The 25087-nt window shown below is 41.5% G+C and overlaps 1 protein-coding gene across 4 annotated transcripts in view; it reads right to left on the bottom strand.

The window, feature by feature from the left end:
- Positions 1–9010: 9010 nt before the first annotated feature.
- ACSL3 (acyl-CoA synthetase long chain family member 3) overlaps positions 9011–25087 on the bottom strand; it is a 55842-nt gene continuing 39765 nt past the window's right edge. For all 4 annotated transcript variants that reach the window (XM_074591230.1, XM_074591229.1, XM_074591228.1 and 1 more), the window contains 7 exons: positions 24827–24966; positions 23943–24115; positions 22799–22873; positions 21614–21805; positions 20223–20337; positions 15484–15641; positions 9011–13227 (listed from right to left, as the gene is read on the bottom strand). In XM_074591230.1, the coding sequence (XP_074447331.1) occupies positions 13064–13227; positions 15484–15641; positions 20223–20337; positions 21614–21805; positions 22799–22873; positions 23943–24115; positions 24827–24966 (1017 nt within the window). In that variant the 3' untranslated portion in view covers positions 9011–13063. The remainder of the gene's footprint in view (positions 13228–15483; positions 15642–20222; positions 20338–21613; positions 21806–22798; positions 22874–23942; positions 24116–24826; positions 24967–25087) is intronic.

Genomic DNA, 25087 nt, shown 5'->3' with positions numbered 1-25087 from the left:
TCCCTTCCCCATCATGGTTATGATTCATCCGCCCACAGGGATTCTCCTGCATTCTCAAGCATCACTGGTTAAAAATAACTCCCACCTCCCAATTTATACAGCCCCACTAACCAGTTCCCCGAGCACTCGGTGTGGGTAACACAAGCATTTTCCCTTGCTCCCCAGACAATCACGCCCTTCTCGAAGCATGGGCCACCCAGCCCCCCTTCCTCCAGCAGAAGGCTCACCTGCAGCAGTGCTGGTTGTGCTCCACACCCAGGTCTCCCCAGAGGTGCTCCGTGGGCGATCGCGGAGTCCCGAGGGCTCTGTCTCATGGGCAACTTGCAACTATTGGAGTATTTAGTCTACAGATGTTTTAAGCTAAAAGTTGAATACGAAGACCCCTTGTTCTTATTTACATCCATATAAGCCCCTCCCCTCAAGCTTGAAAATGAGTTGTTCAGGATCCTATACAGTGTGTGTGTGTCAACATAACAAGTAAACGAATAATTTGCAAAAATCCTACCCCAAAGTAACAGTAGCAAACAGGCTGAGATCTTATCCAGAGGAAAAGCAAATGTTGTTCGAATAGCTCACGGCTGAAAGCAGGAATCCTTGCACTCAGCAGCAGGGCTCTAGAGGCGGGTGGGACATGGCAGAGCTCCTGCCTGCAAGGCTCCAGGCGGATGGCAGGACCTGCAGCGCTGGCTGGGGCCAGGGCACCGACCCTGCACTGCCCCGCAACCACCACGCTCCCCGGGACGGCCCTGGGCAGCACTGCAAGGTGAAAGCAGGACAGACACTGTTTTTAGAAGTAAAACAAACCAGAACAAAGCAGGAGATAAAGACTGAGCGCTATGTTATGGATGGGAGCAGAGAGAAGCCGGTCACCGCTTTCCAGGAGCCACTCACTGCAGCCCCCTGGGCTGTCAGCCCCCATCATGGGGACACCGGTACATCCCGTTGCCCATTGCACACACACCTCCGCCCACACGGCCGAGGCTAAAAGCTGTGGAAAAAAAGCACCATGAAAGTTACCCCCCCCCCCAAAGTAACGTTTTAAATAGCACTTAAATTATATTTAAATAGCATAAATATCTATTGCCATCCTTTATACCTATTGTCAGCCATATTTTCTTATACTGCAGTTTGAGGGCATGAACACTCGCAGATTGTGCCCTACGATGTTCATTTAAGGTCATCACGTGGATCAGTAGAGGTTTTTGCTTTGAAACAAAAAAAAATTTCAGATTAATTATCCCAACCTCACATGGGCCGAGTTATTGATTCCCTCCAGTGCTACAGGAGTATTCACTCCCAGAGTGTCCCTACAGCTGCAGTGACAAGGGGCTCCGTGACAGTTGTTTGCTGAGCTCTCCAGCATCACGCGCTGGCTGGGGACCCCAGCACTAAGGCAGGCAGCTTTGCAGCTGTAGAGGGGCCGAGCTGCTCCAGCCCACGGCTCCCACCTCTGCAGCCACCTCCAGAAGCGATGCCTGGTCACATCAAAAAACTCCCAGAGAGGGCTTGAGGTATCAGCTCCAGAATAGAATAAAATGGGCCAGCAGGTGAAGAGAGGGGGTAATGAAGAGAATTAAAGTTTCACTATACTTAGAAAAAAAACATTGACAAAAGTTCTATCTACTCAGTTAATACAGAAACTCTTTTGCTACAGTCCACACATCCTTCCTAACTTCAAAAGATTTATAAGTTATGGGTAAGATAACAGATGTGGAGATGCTACAAGGTGTTTGAGATGTATCAGTCTTTACAGATATTTGTTGCTGAAAACTATGAGAAACGTCTTAGCAACAACATCAAAAAATCACAGTAAGAAAAAATTAGGGCAAACGAGATACTACTGGGTTTCTTAAGTGGAGCTGGGATGAAAACCAAAGCTGGACTATTTAACAGTGGAAGCTAGGTATAATTTTCTGAAGCCTCTTCTAAAGGTTACCACAGAAGCATCCTTCACTGTATGAAGTCACTGTTTACGAACAAGGAGCCCTTACAGAGCTTAATCCAAAGGCTCCCGATGTCAGGAGGAGAAGCTCCCTTGGCCTTGCTGAGCTCTGGCGCAAGCCCTGACTCAGCAGCTGGCTGCACGTGGTGACACAGACCGCGGCGCGTCGGATGGGAAAGCACGCCGCGGCTCCGCTCTCCCTGCCAGAAGGCCGGCATCACCACACGCACCCGCTCCTGGCAGCGATGGAGGGCAAACGCACGGGCAAACTCCTTGAAAAGGCAGGATCGGGAGTCCATCCACCGCCGGTGTTCCCCAGGACACTGGCAACATGGCTGGCTCCAGTCAGACCTGGAAGCAAAGGGAATACCATAGGAAACTTGGAGGTACAGGCAGATGCAAAGAGAAAAATAAGAGCATGGAAGAGAAAAAACCGAACGCTTTCAAAAATAAGTCTTAATTAAACAAAAATTGAAAGAAGCCAGGGAGTACGCTGTAGTCTCAGCCCAAGTTGGGAAAGGAAGTGTCAAGCAGTGTCAGCCTGTACTCTTGAACAGACTTTCTAAGGCTTTGCTGCATGGAATCAGCGCAGGAATCTGCAAATCACAGTGGGCTAGAAATTTCTAGCACAATAAAGCTGCTCTAAGTACTACTGGAGCTTTCTTGAAAAAGTAAATAAACAAAAACAGACAGATGGAAATAATTATAATAAGATTGGGTAACTCTGTCTTCTGCTAACCCTCCAGTTTCTTTAAAAAAAAAAAAATCTGTAGCAGATCTAATTATAAATATTGAAAGGTTTATTTAGGCATATTTTCCATTGTGGAAAACACAGGGAAGCTCTGAAAGAATGGCAGGGGGTGGGGGGGGTGAAGTGTGCCTGGTTTACCACCATACACTGGCTACTTATTACACATTAATAATTTAACATTTTTTGCCTAGCAATTTGTCCTCGTCATTCTTGTGCAAGAGCCTGCCACGGTACAGTAATTTAAATAAACTGCACTTGGTGACAGCAGGCCCAGACGTTCGGAGCACGGCACTTTTCCCTATACACCGTTTTTGGCCAGAGGAAAGAGAAAAAAGAAAAAAGATCTTTATGGAGAGACGGCAGTAGCAGCTGATATCTGGGATATGTCAGCAGCTCCTTCTTCCCAGGGTGTGCGACTCACGGAGGACGGCAGCACATCCCGGCCCCGGCTGCAAGTGCACGGCTGGGGCTGAGAAAGGCAAGACACCGACGTCCGCTCGGCCCCTCACAGGCGTGCCTGGCGCAGATGGCTGCAAAATGCGCCGTGGGCTGATACACACGGATTTCAGTCCTTGCTGGGCATGACTTTACCCTCACGACACCTGAGGGTACGGCAGCCTGGCCGCAGGAGCTCGCTGCGGAGAGCTGGGACAGCATGGCGGCCTGGCAGAGCGGCCCAACACGGCAGCCCTGTTCCCTCCCCACCTCTGGGGCCCACAGGCTGCCCAGTTCCTGCCGAACACCCCATTTCTCCCGACAAAGCGATGGAGCCAGCCTGCCTGCTGCTTGCTGGGGCCCTGCTGATGGGCTGCACGGCAAAACCCAGCGGAGAAGCATGCGGCGGTGGCAGATGGCCGCCCCACCGGGCTCTGCTCCCCGGCCGGGGCAGGGAACGAGGAGCCATGTTCCTCCTGCGCTCCGCGAAGGACGTACGGCAACACCGGGAGCAAGGAAGGCCTCCAGGGGAGGGAAAGGGAAAATAACGCACAGGCTAGGAGACAGCCACAAGCCGGCAAAGCCAGTGGGTCCCCGGGAGGATGGTGCAGCGTCTCTCCCGTGCACCCAGGGAGCAAAACAGCTCATGAACGGGTCTGGAAGTGATTAAGCAAGTGTTTACTGTTGCATGGAAGGGCAATGGTTTATCAAACCCCTCAAGGCTGCTGCTGTCAGCAGAGGAGAGAGGCAGCTGGTGCCCCCCAGCACAGAGGATAATGGAGAGGGGGGCGGCGTCCTTTCACCAGGAGATGTCTTGTAGCCAGTTAAACTACAAGACATCACATGGCAACGCATTGCCTTGTTTAATTTTAACTATGAAATAGACTAATGCAAAAAGAAAGGCGTCAGGATAATATAAAGTTTGATTTTATTTTTTTTTTAACCAGGTTTTCCATTTCCCTCCGAACCGGGGGCTGCTGCCGTCCGGCAGCACTGGCCATTCACAGATCCTCGACCTAGGGGCTGAGGACAGCGAGCCGTTGCTTCCACTGCAGGCGCTTCCCAAATGGAGCCCTTTCTCTCCACCCAAACGAGCGGTGGGCCCCCTCCTTCCACAAGGACCAGCAAGGGCAGGGTGAGGTACGCACCCGCGCATCACCTCGAGCCTGACAGTCAGCGGTCGCAGGCTCACAGTTCCAGGATTTTAGAAAAGAAAAAAAATCATACCTAGAAATTTCTGCCAGTCAAGATTTACAGAGAGCACCGTGCCTCCTTTACAAGCAATCCATTACATCTACATGCAATACAGGCCAAATTTCGTAAAACAATTAACAGAGACAAGACATCAGTTACGGAAAAAGCCACACCAGAATGATCCGATCAGTGTGTGGTACAATGAAAAGTTACTGGCAGAAAATAAAGCTGATTGATAGAAGTAAATGGAAAAATGATTTAAAAGCAAGTATCCCTTCATACCACTGGGAAAAATTCTGGGGAAAGTCCCAGACCTCATATATTTATGAAAACATTAGGAAAATTACTGCAAAACACATTATCAATGGCACACCGACAAACGTAAACAGAAGCAAATACAAAACAAGCAGACTGGGGCACCGGAGAGCATGTGAGGGTACACAAACTTTTCTGCAAGCTCAGTGGAAACACCATAATTGCAATTGGAAGGACAACTACATCTGAGCAAACCGCAGTTGGGCTACCCAGCGCCCGCAGCGGCCCGTTGGGTTTAGCACGGGAAGGAAGCCAGCCCTGGGGAAGCACTCTGCCACCGGCAACACGCTGCCTACAACCAGCCCCCTCCTGGAATACATCAGACAATCCATTACTAAACACATGGAGGAATAACTACATGGGAGATATTTTCAAAGAGGTATTTTTCAAGTTTCTCAAGACTTCAAATTAAAATAAATCTCCAAAAGAAGTGATAGCACATTTTACTCATAAGATCCTTGATGAGATGTAAAGCAGTTAGGCAGAAACCACCAGAAGGTCCACGCTGGTCTGCACCAGGTAGGGACAATCCAAAATTTTCTGGCCCTAAATCCTGCCCTGTTGCAGGTCACCTACACATTTGCCTGTGCACGTCAGCAAGCACGAGTACATATGCACATGCCCCTATCCAGTGGAGTCACGCTAAATCACAAATTTAGCAGCCCATTTTGATACAGAAATTATTCTTGAAAATCCACCTCCGCCCCCATTGTTATATAGCTCTTAGGCAGCTTTGGCAAGAAGGGGGAGGAAGGAGGATGCGATGCTGAATAGGCCAGATTGCTCATCAGCATCCTCAGTCTTCCTGATAATTTTGTTACGCTACTTTAGCTGGAACAGACCAAGTCCTGAATTGCAACATAATTAAGCAAAACCATTTCATTTCCAAGAAGGCTGGCAGTAATACCCAGTAAACGTGTCGGTGAGATCCAGCAAACTGGTAACACATCAAATTCTTAACAAGTTTTAGCAACTAATTTCCTTACAGCTTGTTAAACATCCACAATTTACCTTCCAACTACACTAAATAACAGAAAATATCCTTTACGGGTCATTCTTAAATCTTATAAATCATACGCTTAAGCTTTAAAAACAACTATAGGTACATATGGTACTAGGAAAGGTATAAAAATAGCAAGTTTGCAGCAAGATCCCTGGCACAAATCTTATTTAGAAAAAAACTGAACTGCATCTAGTCAGTGTCATTAAAGTAAATCTCTAAATCAAAGTCTGTATTAATTAGCTAAGCATCCAAAACTACTTAACCAGGTTGGGATACTGCGAATTTTATGGGAACTTGATACAACAGACACTCTTTTTTGCTATTAGTATTTTCATATTTCAGAATGATGTTACTTTCTCCCCCAGCCCCTCTAGGAGCCTGAAGTAGCAGAAACTCTGTGGAAACATAAGGATCTATGTAACGATGGTGCTATTTCAGAGGGATTAAGGACACTACCCACCAGGCCTGTCACCAAACACAGGTAGCGCGATTGCCTACCAATGGAAAGCCATATGAACTTTTCCATTAAAACCATTTATGTTCAATGAAGTTGCCTCTCAATTATCTGGAAATAATTACAAAAAAAAAAAACAACCCAAACCCTGACACTAAATAGAAAGCATTACCCTTTTAGAGGAAAAAAACCCAACCTAAACACACGCCTGTTGTAATAAATTGGGAAAGTGTATATCAGAATAGATGGATATTCCGGGGCTAGGGACTAAACGTGACACGTGGCTTTTCTCCTGCTGTTGCGCTTGGCAGTGCCACATAAACCTGAAGTCTGGAATAAAGCATCTTTTTGACATCGGATGCATAGAATATTTCGTTATCGACTGCTGCGACACTCGTCCCGGTACGTGTGTTCACAGCAAACATAACCCGCCTCCCCCATCAGGGAAATGGCGTTGGCTTTTCTACCAGCCATCTCGTAGCGGGGAGCAGGCACCAGTTTGGGGACGCCACACGCAGACACAAGCGGTCCAACACCCAGCCCTGTGCGAAGCCTGCGAGGTCTTTACGTCAGGGAGACAGGCAGTTAAATTCCACCTAAAGCAGGACTGAAATGGTGAAATACTGGGTTTAAACCAGCATATAATGAAATTTGGAATTCAAGTCTTAGACACTACTTGCTGAAAGTTACAGGTGTTGGCTTTAATACTTAGTGGGTTCACTAGTGAAAACGTTTACAAACGCTCTCTACCTGCCCCGCTGTCCCTCCAGCCCCAGCAGCTGGATCCCAGACGGAGAGGCACGGGACACACACACGCCCCCCGAAAGCAGCTCTGGCCCAGGTGGTCAGCTTCAGTTAGCCATCTGCAAAAGCCCTCTTCTCCTGGAAACACTTAGTAATTTCCCCAATTTTCACCAGCACCTCAGAAGGCAGGTGAAAACTACCCAACCCTTTCCTCCCGAACAAGAAATATTCCTACCACTGGCTCCCCAGCGCAAAGAAAAAGCGCATTCGCCATCTGTTCCCCTAGTGCAGGCAAATCCACTTTATACGTATGAATTCTAGGGGGGAAAAAAAGTGGTAATTTTCCACACCATTCGCTTTTCATCCGCTCTCGCCTGCAAGAGAGCGGGAGGGCGGGCTGCCTGCCCCCGTCACAGCTGCCCCCGGCTCAGCTGGTACGATGTGATGCACCCAAAACCAGGTACATCTACCTGTGTCACACAGGCACTGCTCTTGGTTTAACTTTTATTGCCAAGATAGAAATTATATATACACAGAAACACTAAAAGATTTTCAGAAATATTATTCCTAAGTATCAATTTTTATTTTTTTTAAAAAAAATCACTCGCCTTTCAACTATTCGGTACTGCCTTTCCCTCCTGCCTCCCCTAGATTTTTCTGATGTAGATGACAGCAACTCAGGACTTCAATCTTTTTATTTGTAATTTTATTGTATCCATTCTTTTGGATCCTGTGCCTCTTTAATGGCTTCCTTGACATAATATTTTCTGAAAACTAAGGCTCCTAAAATGGTTACATGTTTATCCTTTCTGAAATTAGTTGCTGTAATAAATTACCTACTATAATAGTTCAGAACTTGTTTACTTCTCTTTATTTTATTAAAGAGCCCGCTAAAGGCATTTTAGCAGCTGTGGATGCCTAAGGGGAGAAAAAAAAAGTATGAAAGCGTGTCATATTAACTTAAATGAATTTGAAATAAAAAATTTTCAGTTTAAAAAAAAAAACCACACCAGTATTTTTGAAGGAAAGAAAACAAACAACTACTTTGAATATAACCGAAAATCAGGAGGAAGCCAGAGCCTTCTCATGGCTGATTAAAGGGATAAAAATAAAGATCAGCTATTCAGCAGGGAAGGCTTGACATTTAGCCAGCACTACGAGCCTAGGCATCTGGGGAACATGTAAATAAATACACAAAAAATAAGAGAGAGGGGCATCTATTAAGTTGAGATGCCTCCAGGCTGGATGGTGACCAGCGACGGTTTGTGAGCCTGTAATCAAAACCTTATATTCAAGTGCTCGAGATCTTAGGAATTCCATGTGCAAGCATCCAACATCTCTTTGGGATCCGACCCTTCATCCCACACACTTAAGGAAAATTTAACACCAAGTTTAAGTCTTGGTACACCTGGACAGTAAAAGAAACGTCAAAAGCTTACAGCTTTACATCAGGTATTACCATAGCTAACCTTCAATGGGTAAATGGCAGGTCATACACAAATAAAATAGACAAAGCGGAATGGTAACTTTCCTGTAGCGGAACGCCAGACTAATCGGATAACGAGCGTTCCTGCATTCATCTTGAAACTGTCATATTTGTTCTGAATAGTTGACAAGATTTTTAATTATAGTTCCAAAGATATGAGCTGGCTGAATTCCCACTATATCGCATATCATTTCTACTCCCGAATTGGCAAGCCTCGCACACAGGAGTGATTATTACCCACTCCAGACATACAAACTCACTACCAACAGTATTAACAGCTAGGAAAACACATCCGCAATCTCTGCATAGCACAAATGGCCGAGCATTCAACCAGAACATTCACTACCTGCAAAGCACAAGCGCCTGGCTAGAAACTGAACATAGCTTAACGTGGAAAACCATCAAGATCCCAAAACATAGCTTAACATAGAAAACCGTCCAGATCCCACAATGCAGGGACAGAGCCTTTGGCAGCCCGGGACAGGGAGCTGAGCAAAAGGACATACCCACCACCAAAGAGCTTTCCCTGGCAACGCAACAGTTTGAACTATCCTCACCCACCACACCCTGCTTAAACAGCCCCATACTCACCCAACAGGGTTTAAGTTCACTAATTTAGGACCGTAAATTATCTCTGCTAAGACAAAATGAAATGCCACTTAAAAAACTGGACGTACGGGGCCTAATTTGTGAAATTAATTTTATTTTTGAAACATGATATCCGATTACAAATAAATAATCCATACAATATAACTCAATTAGGATATACAATGTTCAGGCAGTTCATAGTAACAACCAAGATCACATTGAAAATGAGTTTACATTAAATAACCAACTACAATAATATACAACTGGTCACTCAATTAACTTTTCAGCCTGGTCCAAGGTGTACGCAAGTTGAAGATTGTTCCTCTTACCAGTAAAGAAACAGATGTACACAATTTTATATCGAGTCCAAAGTAGTTAATACATCACATTAATAAAAATTAAAAAAGCTGCACTGCATCGCCCAAACTAGTTTTAGTACAGAATAAGAGCTTGTGAATTTTAGCAGGATAAAGGTTATTGCAAAGGAGTTTTATGTCCTATAGCAATTTCTGCATAAACTTACAAGCTTTACAGGACGTTCTTCATGTATGGTTTCAATTCCATACCCTTCTCCGCACCCTGTCTATAAAACCAGCAGGACGTGGGTACGCATTATGTCCTTACTTTCAGGTGCACATTGTTTTTTCGCTTTCATTTCAGCAAAGTATTTTACTGCTAAGATACAGCCTCCCATTGAGGTATGGTCCTGCTTGCGTGTAAACTGCAGGTGTAGCAGCATCAGTAAACCTGCAAGGTCTTTTTCTGACATTTAATTTTTCCCTTTCCTAACCTACTCCAGAAACACTATTCTCTGCAAAGGACATTTATGACGTCTAGACTGAATCTGAGTCAAAGTCATGAAATATTTTTAAATAATTGTACGGATTTAAAGGAGATTCACAGCATCCTTGGAATTTCTTGGTGAGTCATTTTTAATAATGAAATAAGTAAATTTTCACAACAGAACAAGTAGTTACAATTCATAGTTCTGGGAAGTCCTGTATTTACAAAAGCTTTGTTAAAAATCCCCCCCTTTTTGGGGCCCCTCGGGTGAGGTACACACCCCTTGTTCTCGGTTTGAGCTCAGAAAGACAGTTTAAGAGTCAACGGCTCTTTCCATTACAAAATTCCCCACATGATGGAGACCGCTACTTCCAGCCATGCACTTTTGCTAATTTACTCTACAGCTGTCCGTGGGACACGTGCAATACGTGCCAGCAGGTACTTTGTTACACTGGGCATGGGAAGACAGATTAAAAAACAAACAAACAAACAAACAAACAGAGCAAGAGACCAGGTAAATTCCTGGCTGGCATGTAGTGCATCTACGCGGGGTTCCAACAAATGCCCCTAAAGTTGTCTTTCTCACAGGGCGAGAAGGTGGTGGCAGCCAGAAGTATCTCAGATCTACAGGATCAAGGCTGCCAGAGAGGGGAGTCCTACACCCGAACGCCAGCTCCAACTTACCGTCCTGTTATAGCCGTGGCGCAGGGACACCCACGGGACAGGGGCCCTCGACGGGACATGGAAGTACTCAGAACCTAGCAGTATTAAAGTCCGGGTTTTTTTGTTATAAATCAAAAGAAAGACCATACTCATCACAAATATCTTAAGCCCACACAAATATTTTAAAAGTCTTCCTATCTTCAACGCAGAGGCTAAAATTAATGAACTGCTTTGTTTTCACATTCGGCAGAAGAAATTAAATGTCCACAATGAACGTGATGTCTAAAGAAGAAGCGACTATATACTGACATCAGTTTTAAACACAAAAATTGAACTGTAAAATCAAACGCACAGTAGACTGTAACCCAATCTTGTGACTGGATAAGAAGAAAGGTTAAAACTACTATTTTCAAACCATTTTAAGAGTTTCATTTATGCAATTTATCCAAAAGTGGATTTAAACCCTTAGCAGAATAAAATACTAACTTTAGATTCCTTCCGAATTAACCAAAAGCAGATTTATTTTTTTAAATCTGCTGCACAATGCACCAAGTGACATACATAGTACTTCGGCAATTTATTAATTTTCACTAAAAATCACAAAAAATATTTGAACAATGTACATCCTGTGCTGAGTGCGAACTATCTAAGAACCTGTCGATGGAGCACAGATACATATGTAAGTATTAGTAATGTCTAATATACGGTGTGACACTGCCCTACAGACTTGGCAATATCCACATTCGGATTCTTCAGCCACTTACCAACATTAGTCTTATCTCTACTTGCCAGAGGTTTTAATTTATGATCTAGGTATCTGAAGGCATTTATCCCACAAATACGGTTCTAATTTAGTTCTGTTGCTTATATTTCCGTTTGACTAGTTACACCAAAATTCACCAAACTGTAACAGTTTTTCCATAGACAGCAGCAGGGGAAATCCATGAATAGTGGGAGAGATGGTAACGTAACATGAACTACAGCACACACATTCGCAACGTTCCATCAGAACTACAGCACAGGGAAACTACTTGATAACTTTCGACGCCTATGAAACTGCTTTCCGTAATTGATGACAAGTGTTAATTTAAATAATAATATTTCAGAAAAATTTTAAAAGAAAATTTGTATACCGAACATCTTCCAAAACTCCCATGTCACAAATGCTACCAGCAGAACTCCTTCCCCTAGACAAAGCCTCTGCCGTTCAGAACTGCTATATGCTACCACAGTAGGATACTAAGTGGTATCAAGACCTTGATTTTTTTCGTACTGCAAGTAAATGATACACGAGAGAATAATCTCCAAATTAAAGCCATTTTAATCTTTGTCACAAAGTAGACTGATGCATGCCTTTTCACATTCTCATGTAACCCTGATTAAAATAGTCTTTCGAGAAATATTTTGAAAATAAAATTCACATCTGAAACAAACCCAAACACTCCCACTGAAGATGAAAAGATCCCCCATAGTTCTTGAAACAATATTCACATATTTATAGTAAAACAGAAATTGAGACTGCTTCCCAAAGTAAGGATTGGGTGTAACAAACCAAGTAACATAAATAACTCTGGCTGACAAATATGTCAAATATCTGGTTTTAAAGCAAAAAAAGCGCTAAACAAAAGACCACAGAATTAAAGGGAGATTTTTAATGGCACAAAGGGCAGCTAGGCACCGTGTGAGCTGAGAACATAACTGTCATTATGACTTTAAAAATCCCCCCAGTAGGATTTGGGTTGCGGCTAGGGCAGAACCAGGGTCTTGCCAGACTTTGCCAAACAATGAAAGAGCAAACCCGGTGTAATGTCCAAACCTGATGAGAAAAGACAAAAGCTGCTACAGTCCCTCTGCTCAAAGGGCACTGTCAAACTTACCAAGCGTTTAGTGAAATTAATGCTTAGAGCTCTTATTAGCTCTACACAATTCAACTACCGTATGAAATGGTCACCAGCTCTTTAAAAAAAAGGAGCTTCTATATTTGAGAGATTATTCTTAGGTTTAACTTTTTCTGAGTTAATAGCGTCTTTTGTATTAAACAAGCTTTAACTAACACCTGCAAGAGTACCTGCCTTTATGCAGAGCTGTGCCACAACCATCTTTTCATTTTCAGATAAAAATAAAAGTAACCATTAGGCACATACTGAATGCGTATTCCACAAGCTGCAATGTCAAATATTTTCTCCCTCAGATTTACACAGAAAAAAAATAGCACAGCAGCAAATAACCCGGTCCTCTGTTCACCAATGAAAGCATTTTCAATGTACATAATATCACAACGTCAATACCTTACATCTTTAAATAATTAGGTAAAAAAGGCCCCCAGTATAACCATTTCTTATATAGCCAAGTTCTCTCTATATACATCCAAATTTTAAAGATACAAATAAAACATTATACAGGATTTATAAATGTTTAAAAACTTGAGGCTTCAGAATCATGGTTTCCCAAAAAGACTCGGGAAAATCCACAGACTGAGAAGGTAGCAGAGAAAACTGGAAAAAAAGGAGACAGACACAAGTTTGCTGCCGTAACATTTTACTAAACTTGCCAGTCATCACGGTGACGTTATCAGAAATAACAGTTTAAGCTGCAAATGACGAATGGTGGTTTTGTGTGTTGATCTCAAGCGTTGAGACAGGCAATTCAAGTATTTCCTATTTGATCCAAGCTCATTGTAGCAAAGTGGTGGAGAAAAAAAATAATTATTTTACATTTTTTCCATACATTCGATCGATGTCCATTTGATAGTATGCCGTAAGCTCTTTGCGTTTTAGTTTGAACGCATCTGTCACTAGACCAGTCTCAGGGGTCCAAGGATCAGGGCTCAAACGTATTTTTACTGGTATTTCAAACTTCTCCAGGTTAGCTGTAAAAATAAACATTTTTAATACAAAATGTAAATGTAACCATTTTTCTACAGTTAAGCACAAGAGGAGGAACTGTACTCTTGCACAGAAGAGCACACGACATGAACGAAGAAGCGTTGCCCAAACCCCCATGGTTAGCTCTGAAAACCCGCGTGGTCACTAGCAGAGTGACAGGATCCACCAGTAACTGTCCTCCAGTTCCCACAGAAATATCGAAATAAACCCCAGCTGCTCCCTAACCTCAGAAAAGCCTCAGTGCATGAAGGAGACATCCTCAAAATATACGCTGTTGTAGCAGTCTTATGATACCTTCTGGAGATAAGGTCTTAAAAGCCATACTACTTAAGTTGGAAAAAAACAGGGGGGTTTGGTGTTTTTTCTTGATAGTCCTAAATTGTTTGAGAAAAGTTCGTTCATATGGCAGCCGTTCCCCTTACTGAAACAGAAAGGTTAGCACAAAACACTATCATTTGCAAGAGCTTCTGCTATGGTTTCAGACATAAGAGAAGAAAAAGAAGTAGCTCTAAGAAAAGTAAAGTAACCAACAGATGGGCCACATTCAAAAAAATAATCTATTTTCAGGTTAAATAAAAAAATAATCTACAAATGTATAATTATCCTGTGCAACCTGCCATTTCTAGATTTTCCTGCACCTTTTACTCCCCTTGACATTAAATCCCTGGGTTTGGATGAGGGTTTGTTTTTTGGTTGTTGGGTTTTTTTGTTGGTTTTGGTTGGGTTTTTTGTGTGGTTTTTTTTTTTTTTTTTTGCAACGTTGCACTATAATCATAACATTACTTTAAAAGTAAACCCTATGATACCAAAGTGAAAAAAACAAAACCAGATATAAAATAACATCAAAATGTGTAAAAATGCCTAGGATTGAATCAAATATTCTGCTTCATCAATCGTGTGCTGCACAAAAGAAGGAAAGCGGCTTTGTACACGCTCTCCACCGCAGCAGCTTCTTAGAACAACTCTGCCCATACGCTCCACCCAGTGAAGGAAAACGGACTGGAGACACGGGGCAAGGAAAACAAGAGTCTGCTGCGGTACTGAGACTGCAGTCATCGTAAGAGCATCTTCCTGCAACAGAAGTCTGCAAATACACTGATCACCAAGTGTAATATATTCACAAGTAATACGGAGAAGAGATGAAGATTAGTGAAACAAAGACTGTTGGAAGCATAAAGTCATCCAGGGTAGAAAAGATGAGCACAAATTGCACAGAGATGCGGAAGGGCATCGTGATACTGAGCGACTGCAAAGCAGACTGCAGAAAACATTCATTGCAGAAAAGTGTAAAAGAGAACACATATGAAAAACAAATTTAACATCCACAATGACTATTTACAAAACACGGTCATATCTGACAGCTTTATGAAAAAAGCTCAGTGCTTAGTAATGATCAAAAGCAGAAACAAGGCAGAAATTATGATGAAAGAACAAACAGCGTATCACTGTGCCACTGTTTAATTCTGCACCAGAACAGCTAACAGACGATGACCAATTAGCATGAAAAAGATACAGCTGAGGGGGAAGTATAATAGACACTGAAAAGAAGTCACAACTGCCATTGTGATTGTTCTCCCAGACATGAGCTTGGCAGAACCAAACCGAACTAGCAGATGGCAGGGTTAAAACAAACAAGAGGCATTTCTTCACACGAACGTAGCTGAGCTGCTCAACTCCGCCGAGAGGTAGTATGGATACTGATACAGAATATTTACATAGCTTTAACTAGAAGAGTTAATGTAAGAAAAGTCTACTGAAAGTCATTAGCTACAAAGACACTGCTTTCAGTTTAGGAAACCCCTCAGATGCAAGTCACTGGAAGCTAGAACAGTCCCTGTCGCCATGGGCTTATTTCAACTATGCAGAGGTACGCAGCACCTGAGACACACAGATCATGGATCTACAGATGACCCACGTTCTCTTGGACCAGCAGCTAAGGCCAAAAAAGTATTACAGAACACCTTAGAGAGCGCCAGACACAAATACTTATATAAGAACTGACCTGAGCTTGTTGAGTTTGCCCTGGTTTTATATTCTTTCCTCAGCTATTGGCCATGGTCAAAAAAATAGTTACATGAATCAAAAGGACTGACCCGACTCATATTTTGTTTGTTTTTTTGTACGAAGACTTCACTTCATATATGTTCTATAAAATACACACACTATTTTTAGGGCCTATGCTTATCTGTTTCACAGACATTTTGGTCCGTAAGGTTAGTATGATCTGCCCAGCTACTCACCTGCCATGGCAGCCTCAGCTAGCACCTTCAGTACCTCTTTTTCCATCTCAGGACTGTTACAGATCTCTTCCCAGGTTCCTTTAAATCCTTTCTTTCGAGCTAGTTCTGCGAGCTCCTTTTGATTTGGCACAACAAATCCAATGACATAAGAATGGAAACTGAGAAGTATAATGTACTTTAGTATGAATTTTGTAAAGTTAGCAAGTCTTCAAAAATAACATTTCAAGTTGGGGGCTTTGCACTCGATACAGAGATATTGCGCTTAACAGTTGGCTTTTGTTCACCTGATAGTCTTTCTGAAATAGTACCCAAATTACCTTTGCCTGCTTAAAAATAAGTAGAAAGAGAAGCTACTTACCTTACAGCAACTGGTTTGCTTCAAGGTGTGCTGTCCATATGCATATTCCACTGTCCCTCACGCTCAAAGCTTTGGGGTAGCAGTACCCACATGAGGTCAACCCACTCTGCCTCTCCTCAAGTTTTGCATCCTGACATGAAGACCGGTGTGCCGCTTCCCTACCTCAGTTTCCTCTCCCCTGCAGAATCCAGTTACTGTAGAGGACTGCAGCAAAGAGGGGCTGGGGAGCAGGTCGCAGAATGAGCATATGCACAACCCATCTCAAAGAACACCTGCTTCTGTAAGGTAAGTGACTTGCCTTTCTCTTTCAAGCGATTGTCCATACACTCATTCTGCTGTTGGCAATCTTTGCCTGCTCCTGGTATGCCTAGAACATATGAAGCTGTGATCTCAAAGTCTTTGGAAAAACGCTGAAGCACAATTCGCCTTGAAAGAGGTATTCAAGACTTTTGAGATGGCGTAAAGTTTAGGGAAAACGTGAACAGAACCTCACATAGCAGCTCTACATGTTCTAACAAAGCAGACCACAGAATCAGAGCTGAAAGGGATCTCAGAAGGTCATCTAATTGATCATCTCATTCAAGCACCTGACTTGAAGCAAAGTCAGCTACATCTAAAGGTGTTTGTCCAACCTGTTCTTAAACATCAGGCAAACGCCGATGCTTCACTACTTTTAGCACTAGTAAGCTGTTCCTGGTGGCTATTCCTGACTCGTCCTCTCTGCAGTTTACATCAGTTGCATTTTCATATAGTGAACTGTCAGACATTCCTCTCCTTTCCACAGAAGCCATGTATTTGTTCACAGACTGTTACTATTTTTTTTCCTTCTCATCTGTCTAGTCTTCCTTCCTTTCTTAAGCTTCTTTAGGAATTTAAGCAATGCCCTTTTCTTCTAAGTCATGCATCCGAGATCTCTGCCCAGACATTCCCATTTTTCTCCTGGATTCTTTTCAAGACGTCCACCTTTTCTGAAGTGCTGCATGTGGAACTCAGACCCTTTAAGTCTTGTTAGAGCAAAAAGATTATTGTGCATCTTGTAGGCTATACATCTAATTATGCCATAATATTTACCTTCTTACAACAGCAGGGTACTTCTTGACTCACGTCAGCACCCGCTGAATTTTTGCAGTTTATTTACTTGTAAGTATAGTTTATATTTCCCCTCTTTAAACTGACCACTGTGTTCAACCAAAGCTCCATCTAGTCAAGCTTGCTCAGAATTCTAATCCTGTCCTCCACTGTCCCTTTGGTCCTGTCCTGTCCTACCTTAACCATATACAGATTTAATAAATGTTTTCAACTGTCTTTCACCAGACAGACCATTAATGCAAAATACAGAACCTTAACCCCAGTATGGAGATTACTTTAGCTTGTCCTTTAAGGTGTCCGAGATAATTTTAAAATACTAATTCTAAATACCCTTTTGGTTCCTGTACATGGCAATTTTCTCCTTTGTTGCTGGTATGAATTACAATGGGCATCTGACAGCAGCCATGAAGACTGCACAAAAGTCCATTACAAACAGGCTTCTCTGGCATCATCTGTCGACAAGCTTTGCCTTTTGGCTGACTTGAAACTCTTCTCATTTTTCTCTAAGAATGTACTTGCAGAAAGACTTCAGATTAGCCTCAGCATCACTTACTGCTCACATCTCACCTTCTGCCTTTGCCTCTGATCCCCCCCCGCCCCCTAACTATACTCTGTACTGAACCCTTGTAACTTCGTCTGGGGTCTACTCTGTCATATCTATTATGTACGAAGGCATCCAGAACACAAAGGATTCTGGCACTTTCACCCCTGGTTCCTGTAGTCATTTGGCATGCTTAAGGTCACGTCCAGCAATATCGCCAGTGACTCCAGGGATAAACAGCACACAGAAGTAATCAGTTGGCTGGGTAAGTCTCAAACTTCTGGTTCATCTAAAATTCAGGCTCTGCAGTGGAAGCATACTTCCTCTGGACAAACGAGTTCATCCAACTATGCGTTTTCCTGGAAAAAGCACCTCAGAGCTGACAGCTCCTGGAACATGTAGTTTTTCATTCTGTACCACCAAGTTAAATCTTGACTTGCTGCAGTTCAAATGCTAAAGCACTGTTCGTCTTGAGAAGTATCCTGAAGACTACATCATCTCTCTGGAGCAGCCACTTCCCTCTCCACTACTGTTCCTTCTGTAGATTATTTGAATTTGCTAGCTTCTTCAGTCTTGGAGGTCATAGCAGCAGCATGAAGGAAGACATTTTCAGAATTTGGTCCTCAGGACCTCTTAAGTCATCTCCTCCATGCTAAAACACTAGGAATCTTGATTCCCTTGCTGTGCTTGACACCCTACTCGAGCACGGCTCTCAGACCTACGGTGAGAGACACCGTGGCACTACATGTCAATATCACCATTTCTATTCTGTGAAGTCTGGCCCTTGTCAGCTCTCCTTGAGCTTCCTGCTGAGAACTCCCTTGGGTTTTTTAGCTGTTTGCTCATTCCTCAGGTAACTGAGCTACTCATTTTCCTGACGTGATGCTTGATATCCGCTGGATACATTTTGGATGAGTGAAGTGCTGATAAAGCATTAGGAGTCTCCTCTGAAAGAGCTCTAATCGTGATTCCTTTCATCAAACATTTTATTCCTTATCTCACCGGAGTATTTTGTCCGTGGTGGCCAATGCATACAGCTTTTAAAGCAGTGATATCGTGCAAACACTTTTGATTCCCTGCCACCTGTATTCAGGAGACATGCACCCCAAGATCTAAGGTCAAATCATAGATCTAACCTATTTGTAAGAGTCTGCCCTCCTTGTCCTTTTGCACGTGGGAGGTAAAACAGCTACAAATGAAGGACGACTCTTACTTATGAGATCACGCAGGCAAAGTATAAGGAGTGACAGAATATGAAGTTGTGGGCACTGCTAACAAAAAGTCTCTGAGCTCACGCTGCTAAGGTGAGTATCATCCACAGTGAAATGTGCATATGGACAATCATCCATAAAATCTGTATTACATGGCTACTGATGCCGAATTACGGGCATGAAATTATTAGGAAGAAATATAGCAGCAACAGAAAAACAATTTGCAATGTACTTGGGACTCTGTAAGTTACCTTTAAAAATTACTCACAGATTTTCCTATTTTTAAGTAATAGACAGGACACAGACTACCAGAGTCAAATGCCTGACAAGTACATTTTAGTCTGTAAAGTAATGCTGACCTGGCAAAGTTAACACAAATTTGATAGTACGATTCCAACAGTGACCGTCAACCCTGGAACAGCAGAAATCACCATCTGGAAGAGCCTCTTTCTCCAAAGACTACAGAGGGTGCTCAGAAGAGGCAGAGAGCCTCAGGCAGTGAAAGCAAGCAAATATGAGACTTGCCCAACATGTCAAAACCACAAATAAAGCCTAATATAATGGAAGTTTTCTCAGCAGTGGCATGCCCAGTGCACGTCAGCCTACTGATACAGAACTGTCAAAACTGAAGTTCCAGGATGACTACCATTAGTTAACACACACACACAAAAAAAAAAAAGAAATATACCACAGAGAACCAGGTGAACAAACCAAAAGTTAATTTTCTATTTTATTACCACTGAGCAGTTCTCTGGTATGCTTGCCCTGGCCTCCTTCAATCAAAGTTATCAAGTGGGGCTTTTTTGGCCATACTGGAAATCAGAGTATTTCTGATCATTCAGAAGCTCCAAAATGACAACGACGACCACCTGAAGTGTATTTATACATTTAAGTCTATATCATGTACAGGTAGAAAATTCTAGAAATAGAAACTTAAGCCCTTATATGCTTAATTTGGTAGTGCACTTAGAAAGCAAATATAAAGGACATTTGATCATCATTTATTGTGTGTTTGCATAGTATTTACAGAGTTTTCTTTCAAGCTTCAAAGCTTCTGCTAGTATATTGCAGGGGTTAAAAGAAAACTATTTTTAATGTGCAAACCAGCTTCTGGGATGTTGGTGGGATTTTTCCCCCCCCTTCCTCCAAAGTACAACAGTACTTGCTCTGAAGAACAGACTACAGCTAAATACAGAAAGGAACAAGGTGTCGCGGGGCTTAGGTAGGTAATAATCTCTGAAGTGCTTGAGTGATGCAGTCAGAGCTTAACTGCTTTTCAGATTGGGGAAAAGGAAATGAAAGAAAGACTCGTTCTTGGCGTTCTCCAACAAATGATGAAAAAAAATAGGAAGGGAAAAATAAAACCAAACCTTTCAGATGTCTTAGTTTTGATAGAGAAAGTTATTCCATTGTACTATAAGTAAAATCCTTTATCAACTGGTTTAAAAAACTCCACATGTTGAATGGCAAAAAATTTTGCTTACATCTTCAGTAGGACAGATAAGAATACAATAATAACAAACTACCAGCTGCCTCTTACCTGCTTGCATACGCACAAATATTATCTACCAGTGGAAGATTCTTTAGAGCTGCTTCTACTTTGCCAAGAGAAACGTATTCTCCTGCCTGGAGTTTTACAAGATCTTTTTTACGATCTATTGAGGAAAAAACGAATTAACCATTAATTACAGAACACAAAACTTTAGACATTGATTTTATACTTTTCTGAAAAGAAGGTACAAATGCCAAAAGGTAAGCTGACTCATGTTTGGTGAATGTACCAGAAACATTTAATATCACGTTTCCAGACTTGGCATTTTATCAATCTGTCCCTCACTTAAACATGAGACACATTTCGATCCCATGCATTTTCTGTCTTTAGAACAGCATCTCCAATGTGACTGCACCAGCGTGTAAATGGAAGACAACTAGGATTACGCAAAAGCCAGTGTCTGGCCAGAAGCACGCATTTTCTGCTGTCTGGTCCAGACGCTTCAAGCAGGAAATGCAGCATTTGGTGACATTTTGATATTTATTCCCAGGCTAAATCTATATTTAAAGAGCAACTGTCCATCTGTTATTTGAAACACAACAATAGGAACCGAAAATTAAAGCCCAGATTACTTGAACTTATTGCACATAGGCCAAAGAAAGCAAAGGTGACTACTCTAGCCTAGCTGTGATGGCAGCCAGGAGTACCTCTCCTTGGCTATATACCTTCAGGTTGCTTTGTGCAACCAGGCAAGGTAGTTTTTGTAGCTGTCTAACCCGTTTGACCTGTGCAAGGCAGCTGCAATAGGACACAAGATTCTTCTCACATAATAAATCAAATAAGCTTAGTTTTCAGGATTAAAGAGCACCCTAAATCACCCACTGACTCCAAGAGACACACCTGGCAGTTGTCAGGCCACCCATTTTTGTGCCTAGAGGTGTCAAAGAATTATGAGCCCATCAGAGCCTTATGTGCAACACCTTTACTTAACTATATTTTTCCCCTAGTTCCATTATGGTAAAGGGATATTCTTATTACAAAGAACGGCAAGATTAAAAAAGGCTTATTTAATTCCTGAGCACATATTACCAGAAGAGCCCTTTCACTGAATCAAATTCCACACTTAAATTATAAAATCTAAGGCAGCTTATATAGCCCAATTAGTCTACATTTTACTCTCTAATTACTACCCAGTCTCACTAACAGAGTGGAGTCAATGTTAAGACTGTTTTAAAAGGAAGCAATTGTTTTAAAATTTATATCAGTTTTTAACACACACAATCAAGTTTAGAGCAACATATCAGCATTTCCCCGGGATATATGGCAGCGCTTTAGACTGCATGACAACATATGGAGAGGGGTTTTTTTGGTAAATTACAGTACTTAGCAGCCATGAAGAATGTTTACATACATATGTTCACCTGAAGTTACTAACTCACCAATAATTTTTAGACATCCATCTTGATGAAACTCTCCAATGTCTCCAGTATGAAGCCACCTTTGCCCATTCTCATCAACAGTGAAATCTTTTTTGGTTCGCACTTCATTTTTGTAGTATCCCACAGTCACATTTTGTCCTCCAATAAGAATCTCACCTCTAGGATATGGTTTATCGGTGTTGTAATATCCACCTAAAAGTACAGTTTTTATTATGTTAACAAGAATTAAAATATATGCCAAAGCAAGAATTCCTATTAGTTTTACTATTTAAATACAGAATTAAGCACTTTAGTAAGTCCGTAGCCAAAGTTACCACTTGCTTAAATAGTTCAGTAAGAGAAGAGGTGGTTCCAATTCTTTTCAGCATATAAACAGCTATTTAACATCTGTGTTTACAAACAGTGAAATTCACACACATGCAGAGGGCAAATGCCACCTCTATGTACTCTTTCTGCCAGGACTAACATGGTCTATCAGTTTCACACAGGCTCAAATCTAAAAAAAAGATAATTTTTGCCTCATATTTTAGGAAAGAAAAAACCTACAAGGTTTCACATTAGCCCAAAACACCCTTAAGTATTATGTGTTTCTACTCTACAATACATAAAAGCCCACAGTGAAAGGAAATCACCTAAACACATTTCAGACTTTTTAAGATATTTTTAAATAATTTAATTATTAATATTATTAAGACTATTTTTAGTTTTATTTAAGTCTATTAATTAAGACTATTAAGTCTTTTCTTAACGGCCACAGAAGGTATCACACATTCTCCTGAATCCAGCAGCTCTAAGACACAACATACAAGACCCACACCCCATCCTGCAAGAATACTGATCTAACAAGACGTTCAACATACTTTTACACAATACGCATACACAATTATAGTGACTGGAATAAAAGAAACAGTATAGCCAAAGAGAATCATAACACAACCTAGTCAAAATGCCACTCACATCGATAGTTTCTGTCTAGATATTTGTAAGCTTAAAAACCACTAAGGAATTTATTTTACCTTTTTTTCTCCCCAAGATCAAACTTTTATAGGTAAAAGTAGCATTTAAAATTTAAAGAGCCAAGAAATCATCTTCTAACTACCACTACTGAGCAAAGCCGAATAGAAAAATAGCTATATAAAGTTCTTTCAAACGCACTACAATTTAATCACATAGAGAAATTCTCACCTTCTTCCCAGTTCATTAACTTGATTTCACAACAGACCAAAGGTGCTCCCACTCTCCCTGTAGTGTAGTCCCAAACTAGAGTTTAAAAAAGAGCATTTTTCAGAAAACAAAATTACCAAAACTGAATTAGAAAAATCTTTGTTGTCATGCATCTCATTTAGTGAAAATTAACTGCAATTTATTTCTGAACTTTAATTCATAGAACAGAACTTCCAAGAAAACCAATGGATCTATCAAGGTAATGGAGATGAAATCCTTATCCTGCAAAGAGAACAGACGGCTGTATTTATAGCTACCTCCAGTCATATCAACACAGCTTTGACAGCAAGCTGTCCATGTGGATCACGCTTCAGAAGCAGCACAAAAACTTTAAATAGTGTTTTCCGGACTCTGAAATAAGTAGCAACAATTCAGGGATTCTATATTTCGGTTTACTTTCCTGAAATCTCAATTCCCAAACACTTCTGCATCTGGGCACCTTCCCAGAAGAGCATCACATCATTGGTATTACAGGTCCACTTCCCTCCCCGCCCCCCCAAGCTACTGAAGAAGCCATTTTCAAAGTCCTCTTGGACTAAATTCCACATCACAGCAGTCTGTGGATCACCAAGGAACATAATGCAAGTTCTACAAGTTGGCATAATCTAGCCATGAACCTTAGATATTCCTCATATGATTCCTAGGTAGATCACACCATTGCCAAAAACCAGCAGATCGGACCTTCTCCCACCACAGAATATAAGTGAAATTTTGGGACTAAAAGGACACTGAAACGATGAAGTTCTGTTATATGAAATTAAAATCTGGTGCAGGCTTTTGCATTCCATTTTTTTAGTTTTCCTAATGTCTCAATATACTCACCAAAATTAGAAAGAATTTATTCAGTTCAGCTGGTAAATGCAGTAATGCCAAGATCCCATTCACACTATTACAGGTTTCTCTCCCACAAACGAGAGCATTAATTTTACATGTAGGTCACCAGCTTTAGCACAACGTGTCAAAATTAGTACTCCTACTGTTTTACACATTTATGACTACAAGTGATTCCGACGACTCCCCAGTTACGTTCGGTGGCATACACCAAATGAGCAGACCGTCAAAGATGATACACGCGGAGGGCTCAGCATGGATCACTGACACCAACCTTCCGTGATTGTTCCAGCTCCAGCTGATTCAGTTAATCCATAGCCCTGTCCTACGGGGCAACAGAAACAAATGTTCATAAACCGCTGAGTTGCCGCAGAGAGCGGGGCTCCTCCACAAAGCAGGATGCGAATTTTTCCACCTAGCAGCATTCGTACTTTCCGGAAAATAAGGCTAAAAGACAAAAGGTAAGAGTATGTATTTGTTGCTTAAAAACAAAACAAGACAGTACCTAATTTTATATCTGAACTGAAAGTCTCAATCATCTTCAAATAAAATTTTATGGCATTCAAGGAAAACCCTGAAAGAGCACATTTAAATTTTCAAGAACACAGGCACTGATTTTTCATGATTTGAAGGTAAGTGTTTTAAGAACACAGATTTAGTAAGACAGAGTTCTGTGATTTTCTCCTCAAAAATAATTTAAATAAGCCGTATAAATTTTGCAATTACATTATCCTTTAGTATCACTAAAGTTGGGAGTTGGACTCCATGATCCTTATGGATTCCTTCCAACTTTATTCTATGATTCACTTCTGTGAAAACGTGATGTCTACAGTTATGTACGGGAATAGACTTCCCATCTTACCCAGAAATTGTACAAATCCATTGTTAAAGTCCTGATAACAATAATGCCATGAGTATAAATCTCCAATCAGTTCCAAGTTATATAACACTCACTTAAATTCTTTCAGTAAATACTTAAAACCATCACACAAACTACTGATTTGTTGTTTCAATTTACGCTTAATTACAGACTCATTCACGTTCAAAGCATCAACATTAAAACAAAGAGAAGCACACACACAAAAAAAAAAATCGGATACTGCTCATGAGGTAAGACTTTGATAAGCATTTTATTGGTGCCATTAAAAATAAAATTACCTATCGCAGAGCGGGGTAGTGTAACCTTTGGAAATCTGTTCCATTTTGTAGTTGTAGGCCAATATAAATAGATTCCGCTGGAAACTAGTCATTTCATTCACTTTATTCATGACATTTTTGTAGATCCGATCCATAATTTCCTAGTTGCATAAAAAGATTATCTTTAACTAAAAGTAACAGAAATCCCAAATTCAGTACCACAAAAAAGGAACATCACCTAGAAATTCTAGTACATCTAGTTCAGATAACAGCCCACTCCCA

This window comes from Larus michahellis, chromosome 6, assembly GCF_964199755.1.
Source record: "Larus michahellis chromosome 6, bLarMic1.1, whole genome shotgun sequence".
NCBI lineage: Eukaryota > Metazoa > Chordata > Aves > Charadriiformes > Laridae > Larus > Larus michahellis.
This window is presented reverse-complemented; position numbering and strand designations above follow the sequence as displayed.